The sequence below is a fragment of the Eimeria acervulina genome, genomic scaffold, assembly GCF_000499425.1.
Source record: "Eimeria acervulina Houghton genomic scaffold, Eah_scaff17, whole genome shotgun sequence".
Lineage (NCBI taxonomy): Eukaryota > Apicomplexa > Conoidasida > Eucoccidiorida > Eimeriidae > Eimeria > Eimeria acervulina.
In genome coordinates this window covers 76,485-103,666 of record NW_013550144.1, presented here as the reverse complement: position 1 = coordinate 103,666, position 27,182 = coordinate 76,485, and the positions used below count along the sequence as shown (strand labels likewise).

At 52.3% G+C, this 27,182-nt stretch overlaps 3 protein-coding genes across 3 annotated transcripts in view; all 3 read right to left on the bottom strand.

Annotated features, from left to right (window-relative positions):
* Positions 1 to 1,636, bottom strand: part of EAH_00004590 (hypothetical protein, conserved) — a gene marked incomplete at both ends in the record, with an annotated part of 5,234 nt that extends 3,598 nt beyond the window's left edge. The window contains 2 exons of the mRNA XM_013396907.1: positions 347 to 473; positions 863 to 1,636. Of these exons, the coding sequence (XP_013252361.1) occupies positions 347 to 473; positions 863 to 1,636 (901 nt within the window). The remainder of the gene's footprint in view (positions 1 to 346; positions 474 to 862) is intronic.
* A 4,701-nt stretch (positions 1,637 to 6,337) lies between these two features.
* Positions 6,338 to 16,803, bottom strand: EAH_00004580 (amine oxidase, flavin-containing domain-containing protein, putative; the record flags this gene model as incomplete). Its single annotated transcript, XM_013396906.1, has 9 exons — positions 6,338 to 10,572; positions 10,900 to 11,032; positions 11,232 to 11,363; positions 11,554 to 11,733; positions 12,032 to 12,221; positions 12,455 to 14,488; positions 14,755 to 14,944; positions 15,250 to 15,636; positions 15,963 to 16,803. The coding sequence occupies 9 exons, from the start codon at positions 16,801 to 16,803 to the stop codon at positions 6,338 to 6,340; spliced, it is 8,322 nt and encodes a 2,773-aa protein (XP_013252360.1).
* Positions 16,804 to 19,071: 2,268 nt separating this feature from the next.
* The window catches only part of EAH_00004570 (cysteine repeat modular protein, putative), a gene marked incomplete at both ends in the record, with an annotated part of 31,107 nt that continues 22,996 nt past the window's right edge, over positions 19,072 to 27,182 (bottom strand). Inside the window, 8 exons of the mRNA XM_013396905.1 lie at positions 19,072 to 23,664; positions 23,876 to 24,512; positions 25,027 to 25,182; positions 25,275 to 25,383; positions 25,507 to 25,908; positions 26,061 to 26,343; positions 26,443 to 26,709; positions 26,839 to 27,117. Of these exons, the coding sequence (XP_013252359.1) occupies positions 19,072 to 23,664; positions 23,876 to 24,512; positions 25,027 to 25,182; positions 25,275 to 25,383; positions 25,507 to 25,908; positions 26,061 to 26,343; positions 26,443 to 26,709; positions 26,839 to 27,117 (6,726 nt within the window). The remainder of the gene's footprint in view (positions 23,665 to 23,875; positions 24,513 to 25,026; positions 25,183 to 25,274; positions 25,384 to 25,506; positions 25,909 to 26,060; positions 26,344 to 26,442; positions 26,710 to 26,838; positions 27,118 to 27,182) is intronic.

Here is a 27,182-nt window from a genome sequence, read left to right as displayed (position 1 = left end):
GAGAGAGACAGAGAGAGAGAGAGAGAGAGAGAGAGAGAGAGAGACAGAGACAGAGAGAGACAGAGAGAGAGAGAGACAGAGAGAGAGAGAGACAGAGAGAGAGAGAGACAGAGAGACAGAGAGACAGAGAGACAGAGAGACAGAGAAAAACAAAGAGAGAGACAGCAAGAGGCAATGATAAAGAGAGAATCAAAGACACTGCTTTGGACTGCTGCAGCAGCAAACGAAAAAAAGCAAAATCTCTTCTTACAACAATACCCTAATAGATTAAAGAGTTGAATTATTATTAAGAAAATGAAGACTAAATTTAATATTTAATGCAGTTAAATATATAAATGCAGCATACTCTCCGCTAGCCCCGCCACCTTAAGTGCAGCAATATCTCTCAGTCGTTGGGCATCGACATTACTTCCTTCTTCGCGTAAAGCCAAAGCAACAGACAAAAACAAACAGTCTCCACCCCCACCAGCATCCTGCAGAAGCAGCAGCAGCAGCAGCAGCAGCAGAAGCAGGTGCAGCAGGCGCAGCAGCAGCAGGTGCAGAAACGCCAGTGATGCAGCACCATCAGGTGCAACAGCAGCGGCAAGTGCAGGAACAGCAGGTGCAGAAGCAGCAGTGATACAGCAGCAATAGCAGCAGCAGGTGCAAAAGCAGATGCAGCAGCAGCAGGTGCAGAAACAGCAGTGATGCAGCAGCAGCAGCAGCAAAAAAACGAGTATCAAAGGGGGTGCAGGGCGAGGCGAGAAGGGAAACAGCAAATAATAATAATAATATACAACCTAACACTACTTCTTATAATTATTAGTAACCTGCTGCTGCTGATGCTGTTGCTGCTGCTTATGTTGCTGTTGTTGCCGCCTACAATTCTTTTCATTTGCATTTGTTGCTGCTGCAGCCGTTTAGTCCAGAGGGGCCCCAGCGGCAACGCCGGTTTCTGTTTTGCTGCTGCTGCAGCAGCAGCAGCAAAGAGCCCCCTTGTGTACATACACCCGAAAAGGCTAGCAGGAAGACGTCGTGCAAATAAACTAGCGCGGGCCGACTGCTGCTGCTGCTGCTGCTGCTGCTGCATCGAATGGAAACGCACGCCCTGATGCACTTGCTGCTGCTGCTTCTGCTGCTGCTGCTGCAAACGACGCACTGCCGCTCTCCGTCGCCAGAGGCCTTCAGCAGCAGCAAGACGAGAGCGAGTTGCCCCAACGTAGCTGCCCGCTGCTGCTGCGGCTGCTGCTGCTGTTGATGATGCTGGTGCTGCAGCAACGCCTAAGGCCTTCAGCAAATTCTCCCTCCCTCCAGGCGCCACATTTGTTGTTGCTGCTGCTGACTGCCAGGACTCATTAGGGCTTAAACTCAGTGTGCCCGTAGCAACAGCAGCAAGAGCAGCAGCAGCTGCTGCTGCTGATGCTGCTGCATTTGTTGCTGCCCGCGGCATGCTGCTGCTGCTGCTGCTGCTCCCGCCGCTGCTGCAGTTGCTGCTAATTGCTAGCCCTCCTGCGCCCAAGGAAGCCTCAGGCAAAAAAGTATTCACTGGAGTCGCAGCAGCAGCAACAGCAGCAGCAACTCGAAGAGCACCAGGGGCAACTAAACACGCCATTAGCCAGCAGCCCGCCGCTAGAAACCAGCGGCGGGACAACTGCATTTTGCAGCTCTTCTTGCTCTTGCTGCTGCTGCTGCTGCTGCTGCTACTACTAATAGTACCTGCGATGCAGCACTCAGTGTCACCTGTTGCTGCTGCTGCCGCTGCTACGATCTCCACGAGTCGGGAAGACTCTGAATGCCTGGGAGTCCATACTGCTGCTGCGGCTGTTGCATGCGCCGCTGCTGCTGCTGCTGCTGCTGCTGCTTAGTGGGGGGGAGCGGGCAGCTCGAGCCACGAAATGGACAGCGGAAAGCACCAGTGGAGGCCCCGCTGCGAGTGCTCCTGCTGCTGCTGCTGTTGCTACTGGTGCTGCTGCTTCAGTCGCTGCTGCCACTGCTGCTGCTGCTGCTGCTGTAGCACGAAATCCGGGATAGTGGAAGCAGCAGCTGCAGCTGTAGCAGCAGCAACAGCCGCCTGGCGTGAGCCCTGAACAACCCAATGACTAAATTATGTAAAATTAAAGGAATAAAATACTACAAACAGACACAAAAAAGTAGCAGAATCTTGCTGCTGCAGCGCTATGTGCTGAATGCCCAGCACGAACTCGCATGCAGCAGCATCAGCAACAGCAGCAGCAGCAGCTGCTGCTGCTGCTGCTTTAAGTTGCTGCCTCAGCTTCTCTGTAGTCCTCTCTCCAATGAAGTCTAAACAACGTCTTCCTAACTATTTTTATTGCTGTATTCCCGAACTTCCCTAGTTATTTTTTCTCTGCAGCGCCGCTACACCTCAACATAGCTGCAGCGAGAAGCAGCAGACAACTTCGAGGCAGCTGTTGCTGAAGCAGCAACAGCAGCAGCAACGGCGACAACAGCAGCAGCAACTGCTGTTGCTGCTGCTGTTGCTGCTGCTGTTGCTGCTGCTGCTGCTACCACCATCAGGTTGAGGCTGCGCGGGAGGAGCAGCAGCTTCTGTACTGGCAGCAACTGCAACAGCAAATACAGCAGTAGCAGCAGCAGCATCGCCGTTAGGAACGAAGCCACCTCTCCCCTGGGTGCCAACTGCGCCTCTGTGGGGTGTACGTACACCTCAATGATGCTCCGTTGTGGTATCCCCGCGCGACTTCCTCGGTTCTTATTCCTAAAAAGCAGCGGGATCTGCTGCTGCTGCTACCAGCAGCAGCAGCAGCAGCACATCTGCACGTACATTTCCCCTTTCACTGCAGCAGCTGCAGTCAATTCTGCTGTTGCTGCAGCCAGCGATGTTCGCGCAGCAGCGGCAGTCGCCTGCGGGGTCACCGGCAGCAGCAGGAGAAGCCGCAGCAACAGCAGCAGCAGTAACAGCAGCAGCACCACCAGCAGCAGCAGAAGCAGTGTTAAATCAATTTTTGAGTGTTCCTACGGATTTAAGGGAACACTTCCTTTGAGCGGTTTCGCAACCAACCAGCCTGGGCGCGCCAGCAGAAGTTTTGCTGCAGCTGACGCCGCCTGCAGCAGTAGATACAACAGCAGCACCAGCAGCTGCTGTAGCACGGGCACTAGCAGCTACACCACTTACGCCAGCCGTAGCATAAGCAGCACGGACAGCAGCAGCAGCAACAACAGCAGCAGCAGCAACAACAGCAACAGCAGCAGCAGCAGCAGCGTTAACAGCACCATGCTGAGTGGTTTGATTGGAAAGGAGATATTTTGGGGGGCGCAAATTCGCCAGCGAAATTTAAACACAAAAATCCCTTTCAAAGTACACCGCACAGGTCTGCAGCAGCAGCAGCAGCAGTAGCAGCAGCAACAGCAGTAGCAGCAGCAGCGGCAACAGCGTGAACAGAAACAGCAGTAGAAAAGTGGATACAGGGGTAGCAGCACCAGGAGCACCATCACCAGCATCATCCCCCGCAGAAGCAGCAGATCCAGCAGCAGCAGAGCCACCAACAGCAGCAGCAGCAACAGCAGCAGCAGCAGCAGCAGCCGAGCCAGCAGCAGCAGGATCAGCAGCAAGAGGTATGATTGCGTTTCGTGTGTCTGCTTGCAGCATCAGGAAATATTCCGGTGTATTTTGTTTGGGGATTAAAAAAAAACAAACTGCAAACCGTCGTACGTAAAGTCAGCGGTAATAGACAAGTGAGACAAAACAATAAAAGAAATATATCAATAATTAATTAATTATTTATTTAATTATTTAATTAATTAATTAATTAGTAGAAACTAGTAGTGGTGGGAGATCAATAATAATAGCAAATATGCATAATATATATGTATATATATGTGTGCATATACAGACAGAAAGACAAGAATATATTAAATGTATACAAAATATAATTAAAAAGGAGACAGACAGAAACGGAGACAGATGTTGATGTTAAAGGAGGAAAGTATATTTAATCTTTATTCGCGTTATTTTATTTATTTTTTTGTATTTGCTTGCAGGCTTTCGTTGATGAGCTTCGTATTCTTTGCAATTGTCCTGTCTGGGAAGGAGACAGTTGTATTTACATCTCCGGCAACAAAAAGGCCATAGTCAAGCAGGTGCATATACACCTGAAGTCGCACACACTCCAACAGGCTGCAGCAGACAGAATAGCAGCAATACCAACAATTACAACAAAACCACCAGCAGCAGCAACAATAGCAGCAGCAACAGCACCGGCAGAAGCACCATCAACAAAGTACTTTCGTTCTTCCCGACAATAATTAGTTTCACATCATCTATGCTGCTGCGGCTTCAGTTGCTGTTGTTGCTGCTGCTGCTGTTGCTGCTGCTCTGTGCGTCTGCAGTGGCTAGAGGAGCTTGGCTTCTAGGGGAGCATTTGAGGTACTGCGCAGCTAGGTTTAGCTAGCTGCTGCTGTCGCTAGCTGTAGCTAGCGGCTGCTGCACCTAGCCGTAGCTAGCTGCAGCAGAAGCAATTGCACGGAGTGAGTTGCAGTCCTGCAGCTGCGGGAGAACAGGTTGTTTGTTCTGTCCTTGATTTGTTTTGTTTTTTCTCTTTTTTTATGCACACAAGAACCTGTGGCGTTCCGCGCAGCCACCCGATTTATGTTTCTTGTTTGTTGCTGAGGAAGCAACAAGAGAATTACTTTCTGTTTGTAATAAAGCCTTCTCGAGGTTTTTGGCCGAAAGGATGTAGCCTACTTAATTGGGATTTTAAATCTGCGCAAGCGACTGTACATACACCGCAAACCTGCAGAAAACACTCGCTATAACGGCAAACTAACTATCGAGCTAGCTTGCTAGATAGCTCGTCGGCTAGCCAGTTAGCCAGTGTGAATGTTTGCTTAGGTCTCTGTCCCCCTTTCAACGGATTCATAAAGGTCTGTTTATCTGCTAAGCTACGCCCTCAATGAACATCCATTTTGCGAAGCATGCGTCATGTACACATTCACTGCCGCCTGCAAGGTAGTAGTATACCAACTCGAATAGTTTCTTCTCCCAGAATGTTATTAGTGACTTATATTCCCTTCATTACTTTCTACTTCATGTGTTAGTCGAGTGAAACAACTGGAAAAAAGTTGTACGGAGCTCCTCCTTTTACCCTCTACGCTGCTCTGTTGTTCGGATTGGCCTCTAAGCAACAGGGTAACCATGAGAAGCTGAGCAAATGCATGAACATGAACATTCTCAAATTATGTATAATGCATGCACCTGCTCCTCCCTAAGTGTTCGCTGGCAAGTTGAATTGGGGGGTCTCGTAACCACTGTTGCTGTGGTGGCTTTGGATATGAACACAGGATATGAACACAGGGTTGAAAAGCATTTGTAGTGCGGCAGGGGTCCACAATGATACCTGCGTTTAAGCATATTTTGAAGGTTTCCTTAGAGGGCACTGCTCGATACCACTATGCGTTACATACGCAAGAAGTATGCATGACTCACACGAAAGCCTCCAATTGTAGAGAAGCAAATCTGGTTTGTTTACTTTCATCGCCGATGAGGGGTACGAAGAGACCGATGTCGAACGGTCTTCCCAGCCACTGCAGGTGCTACAACTGCACACTTTAGAGCACTGCCAATAGTATTAAATACGTGGTGCAGTGTTGAAGAGATGCGCTGTAGCCCTCTAGGAAATTGTGCCTGTCGATTGGCACTTCTCTTACCGTCATTTGTGCTTCAGCGAGATAAGCTAGAAACTAAGATTCAGCAGAATAGAACTTAGTGGTATAGCTGTGTACTCGCACTTAAAGGTTGAAGGTGAAACGGTTGATGCTGCAGTGAATAACTCGGTGCAGCAAACGGCACGGATGCCGACAGGCTCAAAGGCCTGCTTCCGCTAAGGCGGCAAAATCCAAAGAATATCATAATAAGGGGCCGTACCGAAAATTCGCACACACTATGAGGCGTCAGCGCCTATAATATGAGCATACGGCCTCTGACTGCTTTTGTACACGAGAAGGGAGATGGTGGAAACAACCTGACGAGTTTCAAAGAAAGCCTCAACAAAGCTTAACGGTGTTGCCTCACCTATGATGAAGAATAAACTCCCAAACATAAACGTAACGAAGCTACAACATGGTCACAAAACAAAAACTGTGCAGGCTGCAGCTTCGGGTACACCTGCGCCACCTTCAGTAGGCATGAGTTCAGCAGGCATGTCAAGCCCTCCGAAGAAACCGGCCGAGGTAAACCATCTCTGATATATACAGCCTGTAGCGATTGGGCGGGAGATGTCGCAAGAGCAGTCTCTACCCCTTTGGGTGGCGAAACACGCAGAAGGAATAGTCGGCGATAAAAAGTGTGCATGTCTCGCAACCATGCACTGACAGAGATTTACGGTCATGCCTGGCCTTCACCAGAAGAATCAGTTCGCTGCCGTCCTTGCAGAAGAAGAAGTTGCCTTTGTAACTGCTGTAAACGGAGCAAACGTTCCCTCAAGCGTTGCTGCTCGGACTCACCCTGCTGCGCTTGTTGCACTCTGTCCGGCAGAAGTTGCTGTTGCAGCGGTCCTTGCGGTTGGCTACTGCTTGCTGGCTGCTGAATTGGCGGCACTCCTCCCGACGGCTGTTGCAAGCCCCTTAAAGAAGCCTGGAATCGCTGCCGTCTTAGCAGCTCCTGCAGCTGGCGCTCCAGTTGCTGTTCTATTCCTGGAGTTGCAACAGCTTGAGGAACGGATGTAGCCTGTGGTTGGGTAGTACGAAGTAGCGCACGCTGCTCCACTAATCCAGGATTTCCTTCACCACCGCTGACTGCTGGTGGCGGCCATCTCCCCTGTGAAGATCGCAACGCTGGTGCAGATCGCTCCTGGTGCAGCAGCTGCTGTTGCACCTGTTGCTGGAGCTGCTCTTGCAGTTGCTGTTGTAGGCGAAGTTGCAGTTGCTGCTGCAACTGCAGTTGCTGTTGCAGCTGTAGCTGCTGTTGCAACTGGTGCTGCAAAAGCGGTTGAGGCGTTGGAATGCCACTGACTCTTCCGGTTTGCCAGTATTCCTGCTGCCGCTGCTGCTGCTGTTGCTGTTGCTCCCGTAGGGCCTGTAGTAGTTGCCAGAGTGAGCGAAGGGCAGCGGCGCTTGCCGCCGGTTGCCTCCCTTGCGACGCAGCAGACGAGACTGGAGGAGCAAAATACTGCGCCGAAATGGGAGAAGGCAGCTGCGCACCAAGGGGCCCCTGGGACTCCTCAAGTGCAGATGCTGCTGCGGTGCTTGGTGCCCCCGCTTCTTTATGATGGAGAGCTTCAGCAATACGCTGCTGCGCGTCGGCAGCATTCTCTTGGCGTGGACTCGTATTCGGTTGCCTGTAGCTCTGATGAGCCTGAAGCCTCGCCGCGTGCAGCGAAGCTTGCTGACGAGAATGCTGCATGCTGGAAGCCTTTGCATCCACTACGTCTCTAGATGCTGTGCGGAGTTGTTGAGGCCGCCGCCTCCTCGAGGGTCTTACAAGCCGACTCATCCACGCCGGTTCACCTTGATAGAGGGCCTCTATTTCTGCTTGTGTCGAGCTAACGTGAGGTGCCAGACAGCTAAAACGGCGTCTCCGCCGGGCTGCAGCCGTACGTTTGTGCTTCCCAAACACCAGAAGACCTCTAAGAGCAGCCACTGCATCCATGCGAGCCGATCGTACACATAGGCAGTGGCCGTCCTTTAATGCAGCTTCAGCTTTGCAGCTGCACAAGCCTTTTCTGTCCGCGCTGCAGCAGCCTCCGTCGCCCTGTCGCGCTTCTTCACGGGAAAGCTCACTCTTTCGGTTACAACAGCAGCCACGTGCAGAATGATGCAAGTGCTGCAACACTGAGACGCTCAGGGGCAAGGCGGAGTCATCCGTTGCTTGGACGTGAGACAGCAAGCTCAGGGCTTTGGCAAATCTGGGTGTCTGCGCAGCAACAGCAAAAGGATCCATAGAACGATCTGCTTCTTCCCCCGATGAAGGCTCATCTTCGTCTTTCTCCCCCGAATCAGCGCGGTCAGCTTGCATTTGCTCCGAGGCTGGCATGGCCGTCGGCGCGCGATCTGAATCAGCTTCGGTGATTCCTGTAGCTGCATCATGACCTGCAGGCTTTTCAGCAACTGCAGAGGCGCGCGTGCGGCGAGTGAGCTCCTCGTCCCCTCCAGACTGAGAAGGCTGTCCTTCTCTGCCTGTTGCAGAGGTGCCAGTTGTTGATGCGTGGCTGTCACGCTGCCCGGTGGCATCGGCAGTGCCCCCGTCCCTATTCGCCTGCGTTCCCTGCCCCGAAGACCCTCTGCTTTTTGAGGGTGAGCATGAATGAATTGCACGCCTGGCCGCAGGTGGCACTTGCTTGTGTTTGGAAAGGTTCTGTACTCTCACATCTGAGTGCTCCATAGATTCTGAAGCCTCCTGGTTCAGATGTTCACGGCAGGCAGCTCTCGAGCGCATGCGCAGCTTTCTGCGGTTCGCTGCCGCCCAAGACTTCGTCCTCATAGTTTGCAGGTCTTCCAATCGCCTGCACAGTTGCCTAGTCCGAGCAAGAAGGCTTCGAGCTTTGTCAACGAACAGCCGCTTTAGTGCAGCCATCTGCAAATCTTCACACGCTGCCAGCTGTCGTTGGGCCTGGCGCGCAGTCCTCTCCTCGGTTCCTTGCTCTGCTAGGCGCTCCACCGACTCCACGATGTAATGCAGCATATCCCCGCCAAATTCTCTATTCTTCGTGAGCCCGTCAACGCCGTTCACACCAGCACTGCCCGCTGACTGCTCTGCGGGTTCCTGTTGTCCATTGCCATTTTGCAGACGACGCTGCTCCTGCGCGTTTTCTCCATCTTGTTGGCGCCGGTCTGATCCACAGTGCTGACTTTTCTGGCATTCTCTGAAAGCCTTTGCTTTACACAGTGGACAGCTCCAGTGGGCATTTGGCTGTAGTTCTGCTGGGGTCGGTGGGGGAAATGCACACCCAATGTGGAACACATGGCGACACGGCCTTGGAGCAGCTGCTGAGGGGCTCAAGTCGGAGGAGTCGCTTCCAACAGTTGCGCCTGAAGATGTAGCAACTGGTGGCAGACCATCGCACAGCAACAAATCCCCTTCGCCTCGGCAAAGCCAGCATAATTGCTCATGCTGCAAGGTATCCGATGGCTCGGCTCCCTCTGCTCTTCGTGGCCCTTCGCCAGTCATCCCGCTGCTGCCAATGGCTGAAACAAACTGGCTGTTTGCGAGATTCTTCAGCACCAAATCTTCTACGACGGTGGCTCTCTTTTTCAGTTGCTCTTTGCTGGCTGGTGGGATTGCAGCACAAAGCCTCTCAAGGCTCTCCATCAGCAACACGCCCACCGAGACAGCCGCCATTCGAGGAGGCCTTGTGTTTCGTGCATGCGCCGGGAGAGCGGGCAGCATTAATTCCTTTACGAATCGCTCCAATGATGCTGATGGTGCCGAAGACATCTCCGAGATTTCAGTCTTGCTCAGCGGTCCTCCTCCTTCACTGCTTCGCGGGAATGCATGCGCCAGGGCGCGTATAGGGCTGAGCACTACATCTCGGATCAGGCTGTTCTTCTTCGCCAAAAACAACAAGAAAGCCTCCATGTCTAAGGCCTTGCCGCCATACCCACGCTTGAGACGGCGAGCAAACGTCTGGGACAACAAGAGTACCGTCTCGTTGGGAGTAGCATCTTGGCTATGCTCATTACTGCCAGTGCTGCTCGTGGTGAGGAGGAGGGCGTCAAGGAAGTCAGATAGAAGAGGAAATTGAAGCTGTTCTTGGTCGTCTGGCCCTTCATGCTTGCTATCCTGCGGCTCCTGCTCTGGCGAGGTGTGCTTTCCCTTTGGTTCCCGCTGTGCGGCACCACTTGACAAGGGGAATTCCGCAAGAAAAGTCCTGTAAAAAAGGCGCTGAGCAGCCGTAGGCAGGCGCTGTAAGAAGCTGAGTGCGGCCCCTGATAAAATCTGTACTGGCGGCACCGGAGGAGGCGCACCCTTTGAAGCTTCGTTGTCCCCATCTCCCGATGACCGTGTTGTACTCGCATCAAAAACCGGCTCTCCCTCGAAGAAAACATCGTCAACGGGAAGCTGCTCTACGCGGGAGCCGCTAGTCTGGACGTCCTCACCCTTCTCAGCCAGCCCCTTAAGGAGCCTCTCACTGCCCCTTCTTATGAAGGACAGGCAATGAAAAATAAAATACTCTTCAGCTGCCGCAACCTGTGGGGACCTCCGCTCGGACTCACAGGTCTGGGGGTTGCGCCGACCGCTTCCCGCATCTGCCCAGCTTTCCCCCTCTGCGTCTGTTAGACCTAAGTCTGACTGATCTGTTAAGTAATGACCCCGCAGCACGCGGGGTAGTGGTGGCATAGGAAATCCCGAGAACGGGCACTGCGGCAGCACATCTTGTGATATTTGCTGGCACGAGTCGTCCCCAGAGGTTCTCGATGGTGCATTAAAATGTTGTTCGTCCCCACTGGCATTATTTGCCCTCTGGGCCTGATTAACCTCGCCGCTGTCAAGGGGTTGAGGAACAGATGGAGCTGACACTGGAGGCAGGCAAAAGCAATCCAATGCAAAATTTCTTCCATCTTCTCTGGGGGGAAGCGGGAGTTGCAGACACTCGTGAGCAACAGCCTCCCCAGCACGCAGACCTGCAACCCAAACACATGAAAACCAACAGAAATAATAAGCAATTTAAACAATGTCGTCCAACTGCGACGCCGTTCTAAACAGGGGCGTGTTAAGCCGTTGGATTGCACGGATTGTATTCAAAATACTACGTAATTAGCGCTGCAAGAGGCTGAATTTATCCGTGAACAGGCAACAAAGAAACATTGCCAGGAAATCGATATGGCGGGCAACCCCCATCTAGTGCAAGTTCTTAACAAGTCTGCCCCATAGACCTCCTATGCTCTTGATCCTCAAAGCAACAGGGACAACAAAAACTATGATTAAGCTGCTGGTTCCTTGCAGCATACCCGTATCAAATGCACCATCAACACACTGAAAATAGGCCTTGCTAAGATGCTCTCCACAAAACAGTACACGAGGATCATGCGCTGGATGGGGAGCCCTCATAATGTCGAGGTCGTTATCGTACGCGTTCACCCCCTGCAAAGGCCGGAACACAGACGGCCGCAGCAGCCCGTCACCCCAGATATCTGCCTTGCCTGTGGCCTGTCTTTTTGGCAGCCTGGTGCTGGTACCTTTCTTTCCCGTGCCACTTGCACACGCATGCGTAGAGGAAGCATCGTGAGAATTGAATGCATGAGGTAACGATGCACTGTAAGGAATGGAATATGCAACGCACCGGGGTGGAATACGAGCCTCGAGAAAAACAGTCTTCGTCCCACCGTGAAACAACAAAATCAACTGGTCGGGGAAAAGAGGCGTCAGAGATGCCAAACATTTGCTGTAGTAGTGCCAGCACTTCAGCTACCACCTGCGCAGCCAGAGAAACAATACTGGCGGCTAATACGCAGCTGCTCCTCTATGGACTTCCTGGCTTTGTCGCAACCTCCAACATTACAAGCAGCAGTGTAAACGGCGGCCAATCATGGAAAAAGGAGGAGTTCCGCATGCAAAAAAACGAAAAAAAGAAGGGCTACATTCTCTGCAGCGAGCTGGCGCACCTCTTGGTCGGTGTGAAGACCCCCATACCCAATGGAAAATGGGGGGAAGCAGTGTGCAAGAAGGCACCCTGGTTTCCCATAGGCGTGGAGGTTCAGGAATTGAAACTTCTGATCAAGGCAGTTCAATTGCAGGCCCTGTCCATGCCAGAAAACGTCGTCTGGGTGCCACCGGATGACCACCTGAACTCACGCAGAGGTCAAGGCAGCCTCAAACCCCCATCTGGTGTCATGAAAAAGATTTGCCACGAGGGACACAGACCTGAGTCACTCCCCAGCTGAAAAGCCGATTCAGTGGTTCTTTTCTATTGTTTTAAAAAGATTAGCCCAGATTAGCCCAGAGATCATCTGACTATTGCAACCATGGCGGCGCAGACGCTAAGTCAGCTTGCGGGGTCGTTGCCTGCTTGAAGCGGCGTCTACCGCTGGCGGTTGGCTAGTGGGCCATGGCACACCAACGCAGGGCAGTAGCAGTGCTCACCTTATTGTGGCACCCCATCCTGTACCGCGCAAGAGCGCGGCGCCTGTCCATCCCCAGGGGAGGCGAAAAGTCAATGAGGCCAAGAGTTGGTGGGAGCTTTTCTTCACCAGCTGGCACTCGCGTGCACGGCAAAGGTGCTTGTGCAAGCTGTGCCAATGGGACAGCCACTACGCAATACTTGGCATGGGCCCTGCAAGAGAAACTCAATGAGGGGAAACGCTCATGGCTTTGCTTTGGTAACGGCTACTTCTGCTAGGCCCCCAGGGAACCGTGGACTCCTATCCTTGAGGTAGTAACGCCGATGGGTAAATCGCAGTGCAGCACGCACGAACCCGCATTGCGAAGCAGCACATCGCACTGTTGTTTAAACGTAAAACAAACTGAGAACGCATGGAAGGCAATAGGAAAACAACAGCCACCTACCAAATGTGTGTTGGCGGTTCATTTTGTTTCTCCGCTTGCGGGAGTCCATGCGAGGCACTATGGCGGAGGCGACGGTTGACTTCGATCCGAAGGCGTACTGGATGGGTATCCGCAAGAAGACTCCCGCCTCCACCAGCCTCATCCTCATCCGGTGTGTCCCAACCGCCGTCTCCAGAAGAGCCGTCCTTTTCACCAAGGGAAGAGCGCGACGTTTCCGTGGGGCCAGCAGAAGTAAGGTCTGCGCACTCTAGAGTATGGCGGCGACGATCCTTCACACTTATTGACTGTACAGTGGCTTCCGTTACGACAAAGGGGGAAACTTGTAGACACAAGAACAAAGGTAACCACCCCCAGCCATTCACCACAAGTTTGTCAGCAGAATTGGCAGAGGACGCCGAAAAAGGATACACATGCACATTCTGTTCCTGCTGCAGGGATGTTTCTAGCGCAGCCTGCTGCATGCGAAGTCGTTGCATGCTGGGAGCTGGCGGCACAGCTAGAGGCACCGGCGGGGGCCCCAACTGTGGGGTAAGCAGCTCCTCTCGAACTGCTGCTTCTACCCCAGCAACTTCGTAAGGATAATTTTTCACTGCAGACAAAGGTAGCTCTCTAAGGTCACCCACGTACCCCAATTTAGACTGCAAAACAACCAGCAGCATGCGAGCCTCTGCAGGAGTAAGAGGAGGAGGCTTACGGGGCCTGATAGCGCGGCAATCCTTATTAATGCCTTCTCTGCTGCCTGCGCCGCCGGCCTGCACCCCATCATCTGCCTCAGCCTCCGCCAATATTTCGCACAAAGAAGTCTGAAGGGCATCCCACGCAGACCGACGGAAGCCTCTGTTGTCATGCAGAGACAAAGGAGGGACAAGCCGAGTATGCGCCTGCGCCCCTGCCGTTGCGTTGCTCTTCTTCGGGCGGTTGCCCTTAAAGAGTTGCTGTCCACTGCTTGTGCTGCTGGTATGGGAGGTGTTGCCTCGGGTTCTGGTGCAAACACCAGACTGCTTCTTCGCCAAATCCTTCCTGGATAGCTGTTGCTGCAGAGGAGAGTCCATCTTACTTGCATCGTTTGCACCCGTGGTGAGATCCCCTGTATGCGATTGGCTGCGGCTCAAGCCGCAAAGGGCTGAATCTCCCGCCTCCCCCGCCGAGTCAGTTTGCAAGGCCCCTCCAGAGTGCGTCAGCTCTCCGTCGGTAGTTCCAACATCACCAACGGGTGTTCCCCAGGACTTTGCGCAACCTCCCGGCTGAACAAGAGGGGCAGGCGAACCCCACAAACCCTCAGTTTTGCAACTGTCACTATTCCCCTGTGCTGAGTCTCCAAAAACTCCATGCCTCTGGTCAGCCCGCCGCAAGGCTCCACCACAAGCCCCTGTGCAGCACAAAGGACATCCTCCATAGGCCCTGATGGCTCTGCGGACGAACGCCTCTCCCAAGGGATAGTATGGCGAAAACCGGGAGTTCGATATGTTTCTGTTCTGTCTGCGAAGGCCACTCTCTTTTGAGCATGTGGCCCACTGACAGCATGGATCGGTTGTGTCGTGTTGCTCATGGGCGCTGTCCTCTTCTCCCACGTCGCACTCGCTGTCGCCCGTTTGCAAAGCAGCACAATTAGCTGTCTGGTTGCTGCGGTCCTTCGTCTCTTCGCCATCCAAACCACCAACGGGGATGTCGGTCTCTTCCTGCTTCTGGATTCCCTCCTGATCGGCAGAAACGCTTGAATGACGCCCGTGGGTCGGGTCTTTGACGGCCTCCGATGCTGCGGCCCCCGCACTCTCATTGCTGCGCTTACTGGCAGATCGTCTTCTCTCTAGGGCAGCAAGTAGTATCTGATCCAGGGGAGGGGAGAGAAACTCTGCGGCGGGAATGGTATTGGGCAGGGATGCAGCGGGGGGCCCTGGTCCCCCTGTTTCTGTGAGGGGCGGTGGCAAGTGCAAAAGCTTTGCAGCCGTTCTTTCGCGTAGCCTATCAAGGAGTTGATGCACCTTTAATACAGAAAGGAGAGGTATTTCTTTCCCCGAAGCCTCGTCTCTCCAACTACAACAGCACCCCACAACGCACACAATATGGGAGTTCAGGCCTTGTGACGTACAACTTCATGCTAAGCCTGATGCCCTCCTAGAAAATGAAGCTATGCCGTCTACGCCCCGAAACGCCTCATGTTTCCCTCACGAATGTTGCATCCACCAAACAACGCATTAGATGTCCTTCCCATAACGCAGCAGATGAGCTACAAGGAGAGAGAAAAAGCAGCGGTTCTGACGTAGTCCTAAACAAAGGAGGAAAGCCCATCACTAACCCACCTTGCAAACAGCGTCGACTCCCAGTTCTGCTTCCCAGCCACATCTGCCACTAACGGCTGCAGCACAGCCGCAATGCCACTGACAGATCGAGATGGTTCCCTGCGCCAACGGCAATCGGGCGCACCCCCGCTCTCCTTCGGGTGTGCTGTTACACAGTGCATGTAAGAGGCGCCGAGATCAATCACAATACCTGCGTAGGAACAGAAAGCGGAGCCATACCTACAAGCGACCAAATACAAGGGTTATGCGGGGTTTTGCCTGCTAGGAGGGGAGAAAGCAGATACGACTAGAACCTGCACAGGGAGAGATGCAAAAAACGTGAATCAGGAGCAGTGTGGGAAGGCAAGAACACACCAAAAAGAACGACCTACACCACCATAAGAATGCAGTTCAGCTGACCGCCAAGGCGATGGGCTGCGTTTCAGCCCTTCAAACCCAGCAAATCCCAAAAATATGAGAGGCCGCAGCCCGAAGGCAGGCAGGAAGAGCACTTACGTTCGACTTTGCGGCCGTCGGGTAGTACTCTTTCCGGCATCACAGAAGAGAAAGTGCGTCCCCCTACCCGATGGCGTCCCTCAAATACAACTACAGACGCTCCGCACCTCCGGAGGTAAGCAGCAGCTGCCAGCCCTGCAACCCCGGCACCCACCACCGCCACATCAACTACAAACGACGGAGCCTCGCCTTCTTGCTGCTGCTGTTGCTCTGGTACCTGACCACATGGCTGCCTTTCATGCTCCGCATTCGCCTCCCCTAATGTTCCTCTTTCCCGGTGCGGCTGCTGTTTCTCCTGCTTCTTGCGTTGTTGCTCTTGAGTGCGCAGGACCTCTCTAAGAGGAACGCCAAACCCCAGAAGGTCTCTGGGCTCCACTGCCCCAAATACTGAGTCCCGCATCAATAGAACAAACGACAGAAACGAACGAGAGCTAGACGGCAGCTCTTCCGCCCACATATGTACACATATGGTGCACGAATATCTACCCAGTGCTACTGGCACCCATCTCCATATGGAGACGCAGCAATAATCAAACCCATCATGTGCACCAATGAAACGGGCATCCTTCGACACAAGAAACATTCGATGATAACAGAGAGAAATGGTTGGATACGCAAACATTGTGCTTTTGGACTCGTCTGCAAAATACGACCCCCCAAGAAGAAGGGCTCTGTTATATTTCAGTCCTACAGTGTGCAGCTGTATTCCTTACGGGGGCGTCGGCAGACAGGAACCTCTTCAGCTAAATCTGTCATTAGCCGCTGCGCTCCTCTGCGGTCGACAGTCTTCCGGTTCCCTGTCTGTGGTTCCCAACCCTTTGCAGCTCCCTCTAGGCCTAGAGCTTTGTACATTTCTGATGAAACTGTCTGCTGTTGCTGCTCACGCAGGGCCCCACTCAAGGCGGCCCCGCTCGCCACGATATCATCAAAGCAGCCACCAGAATCTCTGTATGTCTCCCCGTAAGAAAATGGGGCAACATCTGAAGATGCATGAGGGCAATCAGCGGTGAAATGGGGAGGATTGTTTGGGCCAGCGCGCGCTGCCAGGCCCTCGCTAGCCATAACCTCCTCCAGAAGCAGGGCGGATTCAGCTGCCTCCACCACCCGACGGCTTGGGGTACGCTTTCGCTTCGCCGTTGATTCAGGGGCATGAACCTCAGGGCCGGGAGAAGACGACCCTAAACGCCGTCGTCGCCGAGCCTCAGGGCCGCGGGTACCTTGATCTGACACCTCACAGTATGCTGGGAGACAGGGTGAGTCCTTCTGCTCTGCCTGGGGATTCTCCTGCTGTTCGTTCTGCTGGTGCCCATCCCCCTCTTTGTCCAACCCGTGATGATCACTTGACTGGGAGTTGGGCTTCGGCTGCCCCTGGGTCGGTTGATGCCCATCCCCCTCTTTGTCCGAGCTCTGATGATCACTTGAATGGGTGGTCAGCTTGTGTTGTTGTGGGGTTTGCTGTTGCCCTTCTCCCTCTTTATCCGAGCTCTGATGATCACTTGAATGGGTGTTGGATTTCTCTTCGGGGGCAGCAAGCCCTCCCTCGTGAGCCAGCATTGCTGCCGAGGCCCCCCCCGGAGCCTGCTGCACGCCCCTAGCGGCGCCACCAGCATCTGCCTTTTCTCTCGCCTCAGAGCCTGGACGACAGCAGGCCTTTTTATGTGGCTTTGTTAAGTGTCCTCATTTCAACAACCGCCGTCTCGAAACGTGTTGGATTTGCGAGTAAACGTCTCACGGGCCGTTCGTAATGTGTATTCTCTCCAGGCAACTAGCTATGCCAGCATCCCAGAGATGCAACGGTACTCGACAAGAGGGGACGACCTCCTTAACGACGGAAAAATATCGAAAAGTGTGGCTGCCTCATGGGCCGCCGAACCGCAAAACACCAGAGGAGGAAAACACTCAAGCCCGGCAAAATCCCCCCAAGTCTGTCAAATATACAGACCTATTAAACATGGCATCCAAAGAGGCTGAAGGCCTAAGGGCACCTCTGCTGGATAATCATCCGGCGGCTTGCATTGGAACGAAATAACGTCAGCTCGAAACCAACGTTCCCCCACCACCTCAGGAGGGAGATGCGTGCAATCAAGCCAAAACGCTTCTACTTGTAAACTTTTCCCTGCTGAACAGCATTTGGTAGTTGATGCAGCGCCACCAATTGTGCATGCAGGCTTGAGAGGGAGAATGAATGGGCCTTTACTGTGTGGGGGGGGCCCCACGGCCGCAAGGAAGAAAAGGACCCATACGCAAGAAAATAAGAAAAAAGTGAGCTTTTGCATTAGTTTGACCCAAATGAAAAGTTTTGACCACGGTTCTTATTCAGACATTGGGATAGACGCCAACGGCTAGTGACGGCGCGTCTCAACCTCTCCGATCTTTAAAGGCCACCTCCGGTTATCCAAATTTTGATATGCGGCGATATTTCCTCGCCTTTACCTACCTTTAGTTGCCTACAGGTCAAACACAGCTCCAATGTGGTTCTTGTGCTGCACGGCAAGCTCGCGTTTGCCGTGCTTCGAGCGAAGCCCCTGTTTGCAGCACGTTTGCTGAATAGTCCATCTCGAGTACAGTGTGCGGAATTTTGCGGTTCGTAAGGGCCAATAGAACTGCTTAGTGAATGAGCTGTTATTGGAATAGTCAGTGGCTTCGTGCGTGTCATCAATGGGGGAAGGGCGTCCGTGCTCGGGAAATACCGAAAACTTGGGGGATAATTGAGGAGTGACGAAATAGTGCTACACTGGGACTTGAGGATATTGCACAGCCCCACACGCTGGCGGAGTTATTGCAGCACTAAATTCAGTGAGTTGCTAACGCACGAAGATGGACGCAGCCTCAGTATTTGGAGCGAGTCACAGCTAAAATATACTGAGCACATGCGCAAATATTGCGTTTGTCCTACAATGGGTATTTCTTTCTGGGGGTACTGCATCCCGGCACAAATCGGCACCCCCTACGCTCCATTCCCACTCCCTCCCCCCCCCCTGGTGTGCAAGTTGTGGGCGGGGGGGGACGCCGCATAGCGGAGAACAGGAACCCATGGACCGAGCTCTTTCAAAGTGATAGAGAAAACCAACAGCTCACGTAGATTAAAGACGAATTCGTTCTTTCAACGCCTACAGCACAGTCTCGGTTGTGTAATAATATTCGATTCGTTTCTAAAGTCTGCAGACCAGTCGCAGTCGTTTACGAAGAATGAAAATAAGAGGTGTCCTTTGCTAGGGAGAAATCTTAGCCACATCTTTTGTCGTACTCTACATGCCCTTGTCGCAAAGTATATTGGGTATGGAGATTTGGCGTATTACTGTCGTTGTCAGAAGACAGTGCCTCCGCGTAGTCGAGTCTTTGGAAAGTAATAGGGGAATGACGAGGGTTGCACTTTCGCACCTGATTAGAGAGCTACATCGGCAGATGCAGGTCAAATGAGAAGAAGAGTCCTCTTCACCCATTAGTGAACAAATCTAGTTTCCTTCGGTACAGGTTGGATGAACGAAGCAAATGCGACTTTTTACTGACTCTGCACTAGCGATGAGCAACGGCAAGCCTGACCAGGGGTGCAACCGCTACAGAGGGAAACAGTAACAAACACTTATCAGTGGCTATTGCGGGGTTTCACATTCAAGTGGTCCCTTGCCCACTTCTCCCCAAACGACACAAGTTTGCACAAAAATTACAACAGTTGCTTGAGACGTTAAGCTTCAGTTGACCAAGCTGTAAGCCCAGCCGTGCTGTTTGCCAATCGATGAGGTATCCCTTGAACCCTTGACTCAATCTGCAGGAGCAGTGCTTAATGATTTACCCGTTGAACATTTTTATATGCTCCACAGTTTACGGTTTGTCTTCTTTAGGTCCAGGTGGCCGTTTAAACAGCCCAATGGACCGCTTTGCAGTGGGTGCAGGGGACTCAGATTCAGCAGATGGGTGCGTTCCTTCAAGGGGCTCGGAGCTTTGTGAGCGTGTTGTTCCAATGGCTCTCTTTGGCGCCGCCTCGGTTACCCCAGCGTTTGTCCCAGCTTGGGTTGATTCTGATGATGCGGAACTCCCGACACGCATTACCCTGCGCCGAGACTCTTGCTGTCCAAAACTTGGCTGGCCCTCAGCCGGTACGACTGGTTCAGGAGGAGAAGCCATTCTGGCAGTTCTCTTTGGTGCTCTATTCTCATCCTCACCCGAAGAGAGGTGGTCGGACGACAGCGAACGGGAAGCGCTTCTGACGGTCCTCCGGCCACTTACTGAGCTGTCAACGCTATCTGAACTGATGCTGTGGGATTGTAACGTGCGCACCCCTAGCCTCCTTCCTTCAGATGCACTGCCAGGTAAGGGGGAGAGAGAGATACGTCTTGATTTTCCATTGTCAGCATCACTGACACTGATGCGCCGACGCCCAGATCCATCTCCCGAGCCAACAGGCGAAATGGTACGGCCACCAGAAAATTTCTCAATCACGATTGGAGATAACGACTTACGGGTGCCACCAGCATCAAGATTCGAGATGGTTGGGCGAAGGATGCGCCTCCGTTCCTCCGCTATGCTCAAGCGTCTGGATCCCACAACCACACGCTTTTTCGAAAGCTCCTTAGACGCCTTCCTGCGCGATTTCACTTTCCGCTTGCTGTCCCCGACGGCCTCTTCTAGGTATTCTAGACGGGCCTTCGCCTCTGTTGTCCTCTCCGCGGCCTCATCGAACGATCTCAGGATGTCCTCTAGCTCTTCTCCATCCGTCTTTTCTAGTTCCATCTGAACTCGTTCTGCCACCGAACGGGCTGCACGGGCATTCATGATGCTGGCGATTTCCTTGTCGATATCCCTCCTGATGCGGGAGTTCTCTGCCTCAGCTTCGTGTAATATTTCGACGGCAAAGAAGAAGTCCAGAATGTTAAAAGACACTGTATCTCCTCCTGGCGAGCCAAAACGGTTGCGCAGCACCTCACTCAACTGCTGCAGCTCTGCCTCAAGCTCTTCATTCTCTTTGCGCAGTGCGGGCATGTCCGAGCTGCTAGCGGCAGCCATCCTCTCGCGGTACCACACGTGAAGTCGGCGAAGCTGCCCTTTTGGAATGTAACGCATGGACTGCACTGCTACGTATAACTCCATGAGAGTGATTGGACTATCATCGTACACGTCGTCGTCAACGAGCATGTCTAAAAATTCCTCTTCTACTTCGTTGCATTGAGTCTCTGGGTCTAGAGCACCGTCGTCGTCTCCATCCTCCGTCTCAACGTAGCACTCGTTAAACAGGGAAGGCCGCATTGCATCGAACTCTTCCAAGTCAAGAGGTTCTCGATTGCTGGCAGCTCGATGCCTCATCCAGAAGCAGTAGCAGAACGCATAGCGAATGGTAAAGTCCAACCAGTCGCCAGGAATAGTAAACTGACACCAAGAAATGACTAACCTTGAGAGAGAATCAGTGAGGGCCGAGACGAAATACGTTCTGTTTTCGTAATTGATCTTTCTGTAGTCCGTAAGCTTCTTCTTCCTCTGAATCATCCTGCGAATGTGGAAGACCCGCGACTTGGCTGCCGCCTCAAGCACCATCTCACTGGTGATGTAGTTGTAGTAGACCTTGGCATGTCCTCGAGTATACAATCTGGCGAGTGAGCGAGTCACCAGGTTGAAGTACCTCCAAGGCGACGGCAGCCTTGCCAGATGTGGGCGCATGAGCACCATTCTCCCAGCCTCCACGAACAGATTCCATAAGACGTACAAATGAAACAACCCACACAAAATAATCGGTAGCGGCCCTAGCCAACTGAAAATTGGGAAGGAGAAACTTCCCTGAATAATGATACAATTGATGACGTTGGTTAGTAGGCCCATAAACTCCACCCGGTTTGTCAGGTTGTGGCTTCGCCGGTCGTAAGGCTCAATCAGCAGCTGGATGATTAAGCACATTGTGACAATCAGGAGGTTAACAGAATTCCTGAAAACCTCCTGAGTTCCCGATGCACTCATATGGAGTTGCAATGTTAGGAGACAGGCGCATGCCAGTTTGCGCGCCATTAGGAACATTTCCCATGCTCGATACTGAAATTCATAGCCATTGGAAAGAAATCCATAACGGAACCTTGCCTCCAACTTATCAGCGTTGTCCGTGTAAAGCATCCATACGCAGAAGACGATGACGCTGCCAATTCCCCAGACCAAAATGCCGATACTTCCAAGGATGGCACCAGCCACAAACCACGGCTCGCTGAGAGAGCATTCTTGTTCGGGTAGGGCTGTCAAGAAGTACATGGCTGGTTCATCCTTGTACGCAATTGAAACACACCCCAGGAGCTGAGTGCACTCAATAACAAGGAATGGCAAATTCCAAAACCAGATGACCATGAAGGCTGGAACTAGGTCACCAAAGAAGCGGAGGATCTTCTGAGAACGCGTCGCCCCAGCAGGAGAGATATAGTGGAACAACCCAAGGCATCGCATGTCTTCTATCTTTTCCACAGTACGCATCGCCCAAATGTCGCTTGCATGGACTTCCTGAGCATGGCTTAGCACTAGCGAAACTCTCTGGATCTTGGAGCGCCTGTATAGCTTGTAAAGGATCAGCGCAATGCCGCATATCACCGTAGTAATGCACACATCCAGAACTGGCACGAGCATTTGAGCAAATCTCTGGAGATACCAAGACTTCTTGAAATCCAACGGGAAACCTAACTCATCGAGAATGCAGAACACCTTGGGGTATTTGTTGAATATAAAGATGGGATATGTAAACATAGCCCTGTACATCGGGGCCCAATCTACCAACGCAGAGACACTATTTTCAGGGAAGAAGCCGAAAAGAAAAAATACGAACAAGTTAGACAACCAGATCCGGATTAAAATGGGATGGATGCAGGCAGGATTTCGTACGGCAAGGCAGCTGATTGCAGCTATGAGCCACGCGATGACGCAGAGAACAAGCCTCGACGTGATGAGGTAGGCGATTTCAAACCAAATAGGCTGGCATTTGGTGCATACCCCTCCGTGGGTAGAGATGTCGTAGCCCCTTTTGCATGTGCTACAAAGGTATCCGGACCCTCCTTCGGCGCAAGCATTTGACGGGCCGCCATGGCATCTATAGTCTACAGGACAGGGGTGAATGTCGGGGACCCTATCATACTGTGTGTTTTGGAGAAAGGCAGTGCCACCGTTCTCATCAGCAGCAGTGGTCAAGTCGAAAACACCAGAAGTCTGATTTGAAGAATCCGCTGTAAACGCCAACCAATTAGGCCTCCAAGGTTCATCAGCGTTAGTCTTGAAAGTTGCAAACCATCCCTTCTGCGGGTATGGAGTGGTGTGGTCCGCGATGGTGATGTTCGTATAGCTGGGGTTTTCCTCAATCGCCTTAATAACGCTTTGCTTGAAGCCACCGACGCAAACGCCTCCGGTAATACATTCCACACAACTGAACATGCCTTCAGAGTCATCCGTCTCGACGGCATAGCGCCCCACCTGACAAAAACACTGGCTCTTGCTCATTGCCCCAGGATACGTTTCAGCATCCTTCATACAACGGCCAGAGCAAGGAGAGTTTTCTTGTAATTCCTTGTATGTGCCAGGAGGGCACTTGCTACAAGTAAAGTATGAATCTGACGTTACAGCAGCGTCCGATGATCGTCCATAGGCATACCCCGCAAGGCACAGACACTTTTCAACAGAATCTGCATTAACGGTAGACTGCGGGACGCTGGATCCCTCAATACACTGCTGTGGAGGCATGTGAGTAGAATTTGTAGGCGGATCTTTCCAGTGGCCCGGACAAAACATTCCCGTGTGGCAGGGCACGCATACACCCAATTCTACTACCTTTTCCAGCTGTTCTCGAGTTTCTTCTTCCAGCCATGGCAATTGCCCTAGTTGTAACATCGACGTCCCACCGGGTGACACTGGCTCCATTTCTCCATGCCTGCCTAGCTCCCGAATCGACCTGGCATGGACAATTGTCTGAAGAGCTGCCGGTTCTAATGCAGCTGGTGAAGGGGGCTCTAAAGCTCCATCCGTCTGCTCTGTGGGTCCCATTTGTTCTGGCTGGTCAATCTTGTCCGTCTGTTCTGTTTCCTCTGTAGTGCCTGGAGGCGCCATGTACATGCCCGCTTGGCAGGTGCACTCGTACGCACTTGTGCTCGCGGTGATGCTGGTCGTGAAAAACTGTGGGCACTCCGTACATGCAATATTTTCGGTGGCATTCTTGTAGAATCCCAGCTTGCACTGTTCGCACATGTGCCCCACGGGCTCCCGACCGGGGACACATAGACAATGCTCCCGAGAATATGCCCCCGTGCTGAGAGTCACGGCGTAATCCTGGCATTCAAAGATGCTGGCGTCCTTGTCTCCTGGGCAATATGCATTCTGTGGGCACTCCACGTAACGAAACCTTTGCCAAGTAAGCTCGTCCTTGACCCGGCCCACGACACACGCTACTCCCTTGCCTGGCTCCACCTACGTGTGCACATGCATACAATAACGCAAGCAGTCGCATGCTCTTCAAAGGAAAGTGTTTCTTTGGCACGGGGCAGAGGGGTCAGAATGCTCGCGCCACTACAAGAACGGGTGCAGATCGACTGATTTCCCATATACCTATCAATGATGTGGGTATTAAGGAGAATGGTAAGCAGCAGGCGTTCCACAAACTAATCAAATTTTGACTTACATCAGTTCCCTCCCACGTGTCTTTCCAATTCTCGACGTCTGCTGCTGCGGCTGACCCGAACATGTACAGATGACAAGGCCAGAAGGAGTAGAAGTAAATGCCCGTGTAGTTCATAACAGTGTTGGTGTGAGTTGGAAATCTGTCTTCCTTGGAAAACGAAAAACTGGTACAGTAGACATTCTTTAAGCAAGCAGCTTGGCATTCTGCAAAAGATAGAGCATATTGCATGGTGACGAACTCCGCCATATCATATTCTTGAACTGAGCTGATATCCTCCTTACAAAACACGTTGATAGCAAGAAGGTCTTCTGCGTAAAGCGATTCATAAGCTTTTTCGACGTCCTTGGCAAGCTCAATTGCCTCCAAAAACGTATTCGTGCTAGAGTCATCCGTGTCGCTCCTCTCCACACGGTGAGATAGAGCTTGCAAGTTCTCTAGGGCACCGTATCCCGGAAGAGCAACGCAACTCGTTATGCTCGAAGACTTCGTAGATTTCGTCATGGAATTCGACGGGCAAGGCATGCATTCGGCCTCTGAGCCGTCCATGTGCTGGAAGTAGTTAACAGGGCATGGCATGCACGCTAGACTCAGATCCAGAGGATTTCTGCTGGCAACTTTACCGTATCCCTTGGGGCACCTGGTTGGCACAAAGAGCATCCGAACAAAAGCAACTCATAACTAAGAACACGAGAAAAGGGAAGAAACGTTGGCCGAAGTCGCTAAGCCAATGCCTGCTACGCTGTCACACAAGCAGCTGCGCCGACCGCCGTCGTCGAGTGTTAATTTTTGCGACATACTTGCACTGGAGTACACTCTCGGCTCCCACTCCCGCTGTAATAGAAAGACCTTTACAAGCAATCATGCCCAGCTGAAACCCTGGACAATAGAAGTCTTCCTTGCACGGTACGCAGCCGCCCATAGACACCGCATCGAAATAATATCCGCTGGCGCAAACTTCGCATTCTGACTGTTGAGTGGAACCTCGTCTGCTTGAAAACATGGATGTGCCAGGAGCAGACGTTGCAAGGAGCTCACTGCTTGCCACAACACTAAGAGCCGGTTGCGGGCACTGTGTGCATCCTTGGTCGCCAATGAGTGGTTTGTACGTCAAAACGTCACAAGGAACGCACTCATCTCCTTCTCGGTAGTACCCAGCTATGCAAACGCAGTCGCTAAACTTAGAGCTCGCGGAAGAAGATGTAGTTTCAAAGGCCGGACACTGGACAGGTGGAGACAAATCTCCTTCACAGTAAGTCCCGACCTGACAGCTTTCACACCCATTTTCTGACAGATAAAATCCGGGTTCGCTGCAGAACAGACGCACCAAGCCGAATAGAACAATGTGACAGATATAAGTGACCTCGCTTTGCGGTGCAAGGTGAACGAAGAGTCTTCTCACCACTGGCAGTTAAGGTCTTCCAAACTTGCCGCGCCCGTTTTCCCACTGTACATATGCTGAGGACATCGCCCCGTGCATTTTGCGTCTGCTGCTATGGCTTTGTATGTTCCTATGCAAGGACAGAGACGCATACCATGTCTCCCGCATTTAAAAATAGGTAAAAGGACCGCTAAGAACATCGAGCCCGTGCCATACGGGCTTTTTTGGTGAGAGATGATAAGTCTTCACGCACCTGCCGGACAGGGCTGGCAATACCCTAGAAGCCCAATTTCGTAGCCTTCGATACAGGTGCACTGAGACAAATTCGTTGATCCCGTCTGTAGAGTCGTGCTGTAGGCTTTGTGGTCCTGGCAACGCTGAAGTTCAGTTTCTTCGTCACGGAACGTCCCTAGGGGGCACGGTTCGCACTTGTTTGACGCCTCATTAAAATACTCGCCAGATTGGCACCCTGCTTCGAACTCAAATGACCACGTGTAAGACCCCAGCAAGTCACCACCCACAATCACCACCCTTGAGGTAACAGTTGCCGTAAGCGTCCCCTGGATTTCGCCTGTTTTCGAGTCAAGGGTAAAACCAATGGATTGTAGGGGGTCCCCCGCTTCTGCATCCTCTTTAAAGAACTGGATCTCCTGGCCTAAGGTCAAGAACGCAAAGACGCCTAGAGCCGGCAGTGCTTATGAGATTGACTGAAATCGCAGGTGATACTTCTTATTATTTTCTATTCGCCTTTTATCGAACTGCAATTGCGCATGGAACGTACGACACCGACGGAATAACTAGGCGCACCTGTCACTAAGGGCAAGAAACGATATCGAAGACCAGCCTGAAGCTTCTTGCTGAAGTCCGGGTACGTAAAGTACACGTTGTCTATCAGCTGGCTCAGCGTTATATATGCAACTTCAGCTCGCCCAAGTTCTTGTTCTACAGACCACTGTTTGGACGTCAGAAGCAAGACTTCATCTATGATGCGAAGACCTGTTATAAATTTCGTCACTCCCAAAGTGATCTGTCTGTAGAAGGAAATGCCCATGTTGTCTATGCTTAGGAACGTGATGCGATCGGAGATAAGCTGCGCAAACATTATACGATACCACCGAACTCGCACAGTCCTTCATTTCGTGGTCACTTGAGACGGGCCCCCCAAGGGAAAGAGTCGTTGCTAGCTCACCTCTCCGACAACGAGCAACGAATTCATGTTCTCTTGTGTCGAATACGGAGTTACAAACTCAGCGAGACAAAACGGACGATTCACACCCTCTGTATTGCGGAAATCCGACTTCTGCTTCCCGAAGACTGCAGTCCACTCCCTAGTTATCTTCCCACCGTGTTGTGTTTTGTCCAGGTCATCTGGCAAAATCTTCAGCCGGCCAATGATACCCCCGACTGTGTCCGCGACGAAAATAGACGTTTCACTGCCATCGATGTTTGCGATTGCCTGGGAGAGGAGACAAGGGAAATAAACGCAACAGGTGAATTACACTACGTCTTGATGGCGTTGTGAGAAAGTCACTTACGGAAATACATATGTACAGGGAGTCTGGACAGGTCTGAAGGGAATCCTAACCTGTATGCCCCCTGCAGATAGCAGTGTCGGATTCGTCGGTTCGTAGAAGATGATTTTGGATGGGTTCGCTATGCTAAAGGAGGTGATCAAGTGGCTATCAAAGCTGGTTATGAAGACTTGGTTACCAGCATGAGCCAAATCAGCCGGGTACGGCACGCCGTGATTGATTACGTCAGGAGGCCGTTCACTGTCTGGGTACAGCATCAACATGTGGGTAGCTCCTAAAACAAGGACCACCTGGTCCTTTGTCGTGTCGCATGCAAGAACGTTCCGTAGTTGCTGAACCACCAAGCCGGAAGTACACAATAGCAAAAACCCCCGGCCTAAGGCCAAAGAAGCAAAAC